The sequence below is a fragment of the Barbus barbus genome, assembly GCF_936440315.1.
Source record: "Barbus barbus genome assembly, chromosome: 46".
Taxonomy (NCBI): domain Eukaryota; kingdom Metazoa; phylum Chordata; class Actinopteri; order Cypriniformes; family Cyprinidae; genus Barbus; species Barbus barbus.
Window position 1 is genome coordinate 14,870,323 of NC_136724.1, and position 10,495 is coordinate 14,880,817.

Sequence of the window (10,495 nt, forward strand, 5' to 3'; positions counted from 1 at the left end):
GCTATAATGCTGAAACAGTTCATGGATCGGCCTCATACACTTACATTGTAAGTGCCTCACTGTAACATTTTTATTTATTTAAAAAGAGGGACAAGTGAAATTTTTATTTTTTTGTAATAATCAGTACTATGCCACGAATGCTGTCAATTCTAAAATTGATTAATATTGCAGGGCTACTGTGCAGTACAGCAGATGTGCAGATATAATGGATTATACAGGATACAATAGACAGGGAGGTTCTTCAGAAACACCATTGTGTCACTGGCCGTAAAAAGATAGTCATACTCTGGCAGTTAGATAATGACTCATTTTTGGCAGCACAGTTTACTTGTTTTTAAAACCAACAGTACTTCCTCTAAAACAGATGTGTAACGGTCGAACGCAAGCATACAACGAGGGATGGACTGCTGCGCTGCACGTATGTTTGACTGATAAGATCACAGCTGCAAGTGAAGGGGATGGAGCCCAAGATCCCAGCTGTTCGGGGCTAAACGACTCACTAATTAGTCACAGCAATTATGGCACTTATCTTAGAACTCCAAGGAAATGGGAGTGTTAGGATTGTGGAAAAATCTTGATCTTATAATAGAGCACACACATTAGCTGTAATGTGTGTGTGTGTGGTGTAACTTCCCTAAATTAGGTTGCCAAACTGAATTTGAAAGTGCTGTGCTTTCTTTCAGAATTGAAATGTGAATGACATCATTTGAAAGGGACTGTAGCGAAGAAAACTGAGATGATAGAAAACATTTAAGCTTTTGTTATATATGAAGTCTAAAAAGAAACCACAAGTGACGGAAAGTTGAGTAATTACTCTGGTTCTGTCACAAAGGGACATCCCCAACACAGAGTCACTAAACTGAGAAAAAACCCACGATGATGGTAAACAAAACTTTGTACTTTCCAGAAATAGCAAGTTTCAGTAACTTTGTGTTCACATAAAAATTTATTAAAGAAATGAATTTAAGAAGATTTATATATTTTATAAAATCCCAACTTTGTCTTTCGCTGTCATTCTTTTAAATGTTATAATAAATGACAGTAACATCACTTAGACCATTTTGCCCTGCAAAAATATCAAAATAAAAAGAAATTCCCTTTTCATGAGAGAAAAGTGTTTTATGTCATATTAAAGGCCTAGCCTATAGTGTAATTTTTAATAACTAACATAATAGTTTAGGAGAGAAGAAAAATTGTCATGGACCCATATATGCAAAAATATATAGAGTGAGGGAGGAAGAAAAAGTAGCTTGTGTGAGTGTGTGTGTGTGTGAGAGAGAGAGAGAGAGAGAGAGAGAGAGGAGGGCATCTAATCGGATTATGGAGGAAGAGTTTTGTAGCGCACTCGTCTTTCTCGGTTATCTTCTGCGCTTCCATCCTCACTCAGTGCTGTTTGTTTGGAACATCACAATATCTGAAGTTTCTCAGGGAAGAAATTGCGACATTCAGAAGATTGCTTCACACTACATGGACTGCAAATACTTATTTTCGAGAGTTTTCTGTTTCCACGTGCGTTTCTGATCGTCGCCGAGTGCTGCTGAGGAACACTACACTGACAGTGGCTTTATAGAAGCAGAATTATTCAAATGAGATGATAAAACTACGGTAAGGTTTTATTACATGGACACCAATTGCACTTGCTTTCTATATGAGTGGGGGGAAATGAAGTCGCGGATACTTAAAAGAAGATTTGAGCCTCAGTTTGGAGATTAAACGCTTATTTTTGCTCGTTTGGTATCCATGACTTTAACGTACCTAAATGCAGCTGAAGGAGACCAGGAGGTGTTTGATCCGCATGACTTGAGGATTCTGTCCTATTGGGGTTAAATGGTTCTGATAACAGACAGCAGGGATGGCGGAGGATCATCTCCAGGAAAAGTTAAAACACTTAAACATGCTAAAAGCGCCCAGAACTGTCCCACTATCGTGGAGGAATCACCTGATCGCTCGGCCGATATCGATGATGATGATGAATACCTCGGCTCGGTCGAGCTGGATGAGGACTTCGAGGAGCTGGATGACTTCTCAGACCTGCCGGATACCAGGAGCATCGCCTCAGATGACTCCTTTTATCCACCGGACGATGACTTCGCTGAGTCGGAGAGAACCCCTTCCCCGGAAAGTCCCACACCGCTGTCCTTTTTTCAGGCGTGTTGCAACAACAACGCGCTTATAGTGAAGCTCATGCTTAGACAAGGTGTCACTGAGGAGGATGTCCAGGAGACGGACAAAAACAATAGAGTAAGTACATCAGACACAAATTAAATGAGCAATTAAGTTTTACCGCATTTTACATTACAGTACACACTGTATCGCATGCAAGGATGTAACGAATCGTTTTCTCGAGTCGGATCTTTTCATTTAAACAATTGAAGAAAACTGGTCTGCTTACAAATGTAATTTAATTGAATCTGGGTGTGCGAGGCCGTCTGAGAAAGATCTTTTCAGATGTTAATAATCCAGGTAAAAGAGATAGGCTAATTCACCCAAAAACAAATAATTGCTGTTAATTTACTCAACTTCAGGAGGACATCTTCAGTAGAACAGTAACCTGAAGAAAAAACATTGTCCTTGGTGAATTATAAAATGTAGCCTAAGTCAATGGCTACCCGCACTTTGAGAGTCAAAAAAGCATATTAGGAAACACTAAATTAATGCCCATGGCTACTGGAGCTATATCGAGTTCTTATGAAGCAAAACAATTGGTCTGTGCAAGTTCAACTTCAGTGTATCTTCAGAGCGACTGCCGGTCATGTCCAAAAGTGAATTTTGATTGAGTAATTGGAGACCTGTGCTGCTCAAGCTGCAAACTGTTTCAGATGGTTTAGTCTGATTTGGTGAACTGATTCATTGTTCACTAAAAATCAAATGCTTCAAAAGAATCAAATGCTCGTGAACTAGACATCACTCTGGACCGTTTGACTGAGGCTATGAATTACAGGTAATAATGCTGTAAACAATGTATTGTCAGATAGACCTCAGTATATCCCCAGGAGTCACAGGTATAAATTCTGTTGCATGATATGCTTTTTTGAGTCTCAAAGTGATGGCAGCCATTGAGTTTCACTTTATAAATCACCAAGGATCAGATTTCAGCTAAAAAAACTTCTTTATTGTTCCACTAAGGCTGGATAAATTAACAGCAAATTTTTATTTTTTAGGTGAACTCTTTAACTGAGAACCATCTTGCTTGAACATGTCCAAATCGACTTGTAATGAGTTGAGAACCGATGAGTGAGCTAATAGTTAAAGCATTTGGAGTCAAATGAGAAAAGAAAACAACTGTAATAGCCAAATAGAAGAAATGTTACAAATAAATGGAAATGTTACGAATTGTGTGAGTTTTATTAACACACATACAAAACAGAACAGATTTAAATAGTTTGTAATAGGTTTATAGAGTTTTTTTTATTAAAGACTTTCATATAGAACAAGATGTTGTTTCATAGTTGTTAATGATGGGAGCTTAATTAATTATGCGTTTGTGGTAAAAATGGAGGAATGCAAAGGCTGTCCACATGCCAAACCTTGAATAACCACTTTTATAACGTGCAAGATACCCAAAGTACTTCAATCTAACCTAGCTTAATTGTGATAGTCCAACAAATGTCTAACAAAACCCAACACTTCTTGTGATCTAGCCTTTAAATTTATATTGTGGTGTGAATGTGGTAGAGATATAACGTTCCACTAACAAAATTAGTTAGACAATCGATTTTACATGAACATCCAACATGTGAAGTTTCAGGGTTGATTCTGGCAGTCTGCTGTGACCTCTAAGGCATGTGTTGTGGGATAATTACATTATATAAAAGCTAAATGCAAAACACATTGTGCAAAGTGTGCACAAGTAATGCACAAATAATTTGCAGCCCTTGAGGTATTTAATAATGGAGTTGCACAGTCACAAGAACAAGCCTCTTGCCTTTTCTCTTTCTAGCCTAAACCTGGTCATTCCTCACAAAAATGAGTCCCCAAATGACATCACCTCCCAGAGCTTGAGGCCTCGACAGTTCAGAATGTATCACATTACAACTTAAAAGCTTAGATTCAAGAGAATGTGTTTAAAAACATAAAATCAATACACTCTATAAAGAGAAGCTGATATGATGGCATGGCTATCCATTCCTGGTAGCCTAACAGACAGAGCTGTTGTGGGATGAGACTGTGGAATTCCTCTGAGGAACCTCAAGAGCTTCTTTTCACACAGGCTCATCTCTTATCTCATCTCGCATCACTCTTCTACAGGACAGTTTAGAGCAACAGGCGCAGGATAATAGTTCCAGCATGTGCTCTGTTCATTTGAGACAGTGTATGGTGTAATGCTGTAAATAAGGTCATTAGTCAGTGAGCATTACATCTCTACCTCGGCTGAATGACTTGACCAAAAAACTAAATAATAATACAATACAGTAATAAGCAAAATATTTTTACATGTTATTACAATTTTAAATGACTGCCTCCATTTGAATATATTTAAAATGTAATTTATTCCTGTGATGCAAAGCCGAATTTTTAGCAGCCATTACTCCTTCAGAAATCATTCTAATATGCTGATTTGGTGCTCAATATTTCTTATTATGACCAATGTTAAAAACATTAATATTTTGTGGAAACTGTGATACACCATTCAGGAGTTTGAGATTAGAAATTAAACACATTTCCAAAGAAATGAATACATTAGCAAGGATACAGTTGATCAAAAGTGACAGTAAGGACATTTATATAATGCTACAAAATATTGCAATTTCAAATAAATGCTGTTCATCAAAGAATCACAAAAAATGTATTGTTGTTCATGTGGCAAAAAATATGTTGTCAACATCAATAATAATAACCATTATTATTAACTGAATTCCAATAATTATTTGGGCATCAAATCAGCATATTAGAATAATTTCTTCAGGATCATGTGACATTGCTGAAAATTAATATTTACCATCAAAGGAATACATATATTTTAGAAAACAGTTATTTTAAATTGTAATAATATCTCAAAACATTACTGTATTTTTGTTGTCATAAGCAAATTCACAAAGGCAACTACTAAAAACTGACTAATGATCTTATTTACAGCATTACACCATGCAGAAATTTCTTCTCAGCTCACATATTGGAATGCTGCAAACACAGAAGCAGAGGGATACCACAGTAAAACATCCCAGTACTGTTGTAACATCAAATTTGTGGAAAAGTGCTAATCGCTGTATAAACATCATAATACGTAATGGCATTATATTACTAGTTTTACGTTAGAAAGCATCAGGCAAATATCTTAGTGCTGTGGATTCAAAGGCCTCTTTTGAGTGAACTGTTCATATCATTACAGGATGCATAACATCTGCATTTTCAAGCCCATCTGTATTTTCCATTACTTGTATCCATACTCATGACCCCTAACATCCTGTTTACCATGCAGCTACTATTGCTATAGGAGTTCAGTACACGTGTTCTTGCATTTGTTGGTATCAAGAATCTGGGCTGATTTCAGTAAAGCTCAATAGTGTTAAACTACAACACCGGACCTAGCGGGGAAGTAAATTCAGCCAGCTTAACTGACCACTCTTTGGCAGATTCGAGGCATTTAATTTAGGGCTTTCCAGTTGATGAATGCGTCAGGATCACTTTGAGCCTGGTGTTGATGTAATATCAAGTCATTGACGGAACATCTGTGGATGGATGTTACCCACTGACCTGTTTTCTGGGACTCCAATACTTCACAGCCAAGACTGACACGATATCATCAAATCCAGGCCAGCTTGCTCCTGTCACACTTTAAGGCCAGCTTGTTTTACCAGTCTGTCATATATTACTATTCATCTTAAAAATGCTTAAAACTTCTAGTGACGCACAATAAGTAATCTGATGTTCAAAGTAAACATAATACTACTTATTTTTAGTATTAGTGCATAATATCGTACAGCATTAAATTTAAACTTTGAATTTCATAGCCACAAATATGGTATGCAAAGCAAGCAGTTCTGTTCTTTCTTTTTTTTTTTTAGAAGGATCATAGCTGTATTTTGTCTTCATTGTCAAAGCTGAACTAGAGGACAAATCCTGTAACTCCTCTTTCATTCAATGGCTCACAAGGCTAATCCTTTCTATTTTAAGAATCAACCAGGCCACAGATTACCCCAACACACGTCTACATTTGTATTTAAACCAAGCTCAGTATATTTTATATAAAGATGCAGACTAACAAAAACGGGTTGCAGCATAAATTAAATTTTAATTATAAATCTACCTATAAATGAGTTTACAGTGCAACTGTATTTATACAAAATACTTTATGAAAAGCAAAACTGCAAAACAGTTCACCCATAAACAAAAAATATGTCATTTACTCACCCTCGTGTTGTTTCACATTTGTATGCTGATTTGTTTTGCATTGAACACAAAAGGTCATTTCACACTTCTTTTACGACACAACAACAGTTAATAGTGACCATCATTCAAGCTCCAAAAAAGCATCATAAAAGTGCAATAATATACAAAATACATACAAATCAGAGGTCATATGATAATGTTTTCACAGCGTCACATGGCCACAGTGCTTGCAGTTGGAAACTGACCTACTAATGGCTCACTAACGTCTCTGTATATTAAACATCAATAAAATTATATACGTCACCTTAATCACACACTTTCACCGTCATCTGATGTGCAGCAACTGGAAGCATCTCTCTCTTATTGTCATAGCCGTGTAAAATTAGCTTGTCTGGGGTTTATTTTTAGTCCGCAGCCTCCAGCTGTGTGTCAGTGTGATGAGACGCTGCTGACACTCCGTTCCACACTCTTACTGTTCACACTTAAACAGGCCAGAGTGACTGAAGAGAGAAACAGGCATGCCAGACGCCTACAGAAACCCCCCCAAAATCAGCCGCACATCATGCCAATAACACTACTTGCAGTTCTGCACATTTTCAGGTTTGAATCTGCATACGTCAAGCCAGATTAGAATTCATAATTCACACACGCCCAGCTCAGCAGATATCATCATACCGTTTCATTGATGTACAAACCAAAAACTTTTCTTGGTAAACACTGTTTAATCCTATGAACACACCTAAAAAGAATCAAATCATTAAGCAAAATCGAAAAAATGTAATTGTGAACTGAATCGAATTATGAATTTGCAAAAATCGTTCACGAATCGAATCAAAAACATATGAATCGTGAGTCGATTTGCTGTCTACAATTGATGTATGGTTTGTTAGGATCGGACAATATCGGCCGAGATACAACTATTTGAAAATCTGGAATCTGAGGGTGCACAAAAATCTAAATATTGAGAAAATCACCTTTAAAGTTGTCCAAATGAAGTTCATAGCAATTCATATTACTAATAAAAAATTAAGTTTTAATATGTTTACACTATGTACAAAATATCTTCATGGAACATGATCTTTACATAATATCCTAATGATTTTTGCCATAAAAGAAAAATCTATCATTTTGACCCATACAGTGTATTTTTGGCTATCGCTATAAATACACCCCAGCAACTTAAGACATATGGTCACATAAGGTCACATATGTACTTCCAAATCCAAATGGAAATTGAATGGTGAAATCTGTATCAATACCCAGCTATTTTCCTCAGATTTACCAACTGCTAGTTCCACTAAATGTTCCTGGCCAGGGTGGAAACTTCTTGACAGTAATGCCTTGTGTGTGTGTTGACTTTGCAGACTGGACTAATAGTGGCATGCTACCAAGGGTACGTGGATGTGGTGGTTACTCTCTCCCAGTGTCCTCACCTGAATGTGAACTGGCAGGACAATGAAGGCAATACAGCCCTCACCACTGCTGCTCAGGCGGGTAAGAGCGATCAGACAGCCTCAATCCAAATCACTACCTGCACACATTTACATTTAGATTACCGTAAATTTTAAGTAACTAGTGTTTCAACATTCAAAGTAAATGGATGAGTGTGAAAACTTCCAAATACTACTAGAAATGAACCGCTGAGTGCCCTAGAAATGTTGTTACATATTCAACAGCTGACTGCATTTCCATAATTCACCTGAACAATTGCAGGTCACATCACAATCACTAACTACCTACTCAACTACTTTCCCGGGCTTGACATTGAGAAGAGGAACTGCCACGGTTTCACCGCTCTGATGAAAGCTGCTATACAGGGTCGAGTGGAATGTGTCAGAGCCCTGATGCTGGCAGGTACTCGAGCCTCAGATCACTGTGCGATAGACTGACAGATGTGCCAGGAAACACTACAATATAAAGCAGCTGCTTAGCTACAAGACAAGGATACAATGCATACATAATCATACCACAGATTTACTAGCTGATTTTAAAGGGATGGTTAACCCCAAACTTAAAAAAGTTGTCATTATTCACCGTTTATTCATACTGTTATTTTTTTCTGTGGAAAAAAATGCAGCTCTTGCCATACAACGGAAGTCACACAATAGTCACACAAATGTGTGAGGAACAGAATTTTTTTCATTGTCTTTTTTTTTTGCTTTTATCTTGGCTGTTTCATTTTTTCATATTTTATTCTTAAATTTTTTGCTATACTTTGTTTTCTAAAATTATTTAAATTCTGACCTTTGAAGCTGTAGTTTATGTATAATGTGTGCCATTCGAATAATAAAACTTTTTAATATCATAATATTTTAATTTTTTTTATTCTGGCCTATAAATATACATTTTATATATAAAATGGGTCACCCAAATAGTTATTTTAACAAAATTATGATCATTAATTTGGATGCTTTTTACGGTTATGTTTCATTATTATTATTAATATTATATTCTTGCCATGCTTTCTTTTTTTCTAAAATTATTTTATATTCTAACATGTGAAGCTCCATGGTATGTATAACATTTTTCATACAACTAATATTATAAAAAAAAAAAATTATAATTATTTATCCCCTGAAAATCTGTGAATAACGACTTAAATGCCGTATGGCTAAAGAAGACGTGCAAGAATGTCGTGAACCAATTTTTTGCTGTGTTTGTTGTTGTAAGGCAAGAGCAACATAATGATTCTACAAAACTTAATTCTTTTGTTACTCAACTCAGTTGTAACTAAATTATAGTCAATAATAGGAATTATTCAACAGAATTATTACAAAATAACTGCTTAACTACATTTTACTGCTAAGCTTACCACTATTTTGAATGTTTCTGCATGATGCTACAGTGGTCAGGTGATAAGTCAGAGCAGTGTTATATTATGCTTTTTACAAGTCAGATTTATTACTGTAATTCTAACTTCAATTACATAATCACATTTGCTTTCTTGATCAGGAGCTGACATAAATGCCAGGGACAATGGGAGGAAGTTCACAGCGCGAGAGTGGGCCATCTTCACAAGCCGCTATGACACAGTGTTTGCCATGACGCGGCTGATGCAGCAGCCCTGTGCGGATCAGTTCTGCGACACTTATCAGTCTGAGTGGCCCCTTCTGCCTGCGCTGGTGGCCAAAGCTCAGGCGCCCAAAGGCTGCATTCAGAAAATATCAGAGACACTACGTGACTTCTTTGACATCAGTAACGTCACCGAGGCTTCCGAAGACGGGGTTCTGGATCACATGGTGCGCATGACAACATCGCTGGGGAGCCCGTTCATTGCAACGGCATGTCGAACGGTGTGTCCCAGCAGCCCGCCCTGTGTGGGAAAACGCCGGTACTCTGTTCAGGAGATATTAAAAAAACAACGCATCGAGCAGCTGAAAGGTCTGGGACCCGAACGCCTCGATAACTACAAACGTCTCTTCCAGAACTCCCGAGTCCTGCTGGTGCCCAAATCGAAAGATCGCCGTACGAGTCTGCAACCCCAGGCCCAAACAGACGGCTCCTCCTCTTCCTCTCTAGCCATCCGCAGGGCCAGTCTGCTCCCCTTGCACCTGCTGAGGAGGAGCAGCGTTAGGCCGGGTATGGTGGTGCCCAAGCTGAGGATTACCAAGGCACCTATGCCAACCTACATGCCGGAGAAAGTGCGGCGGAAAAGCAGCTGTATAGACGACCAGTTCCTCCAGATCCCAAAGTGGAGGTATAAAGAACTGAAAGAGGAGCGAAAGAAAGCAGAGGAGGCGGAAAGGAAAAGACTGGAGGCCATAACGAAGAGTCAACTCACTACGAAGAGTCAACTCACTACGGGCAAAAGGAAATAAGTGTGGGCAAACATAATGCTCACCATTTAATACTTGAAATGCAATTTTGATGTTGGATTCAGATTTATTTTACTATTTATTGTTATTTCTTTTTATAATGTTAAATGCTTCTAAACTCCTTTATCTTCTTTAAAATGGGGTAAAGTGAAGGATTTAAAGTGAGCATCTCCTTTAAACCCTTTTCATGTGTTTTGAGCTTCAGGAAAATGGCTAACCAGATCAGCTAATGTGGGTACACTACTAAAACCAGATGCTATTTTGTGTTTACATTCTTAAAATGCTAGCATTGTTTGAGATTTAACAGTAGCATTGTGAATGTATTTAACGAACATACTTTATCAATACCT

General features: G+C 37.6%; 1 protein-coding gene across 1 annotated transcript; it reads left to right on the forward strand.

Annotated features, from left to right (window-relative positions):
- Positions 1–1,827: 1,827 nt before the first annotated feature.
- Positions 1,828–10,148, forward strand: LOC306864954 (ankyrin repeat domain-containing protein 33B-like; the record flags this gene model as incomplete). The annotated part of the gene is made up of 4 exons (XM_079409270.1): positions 1,828–2,241; positions 7,695–7,824; positions 8,044–8,184; positions 9,283–10,148. The coding sequence occupies 4 exons, from the start codon at positions 1,828–1,830 to the stop codon at positions 10,146–10,148; spliced, it is 1,551 nt and encodes a 516-aa protein (XP_079265396.1).
- Positions 10,149–10,495: the final 347 nt, after the last annotated feature.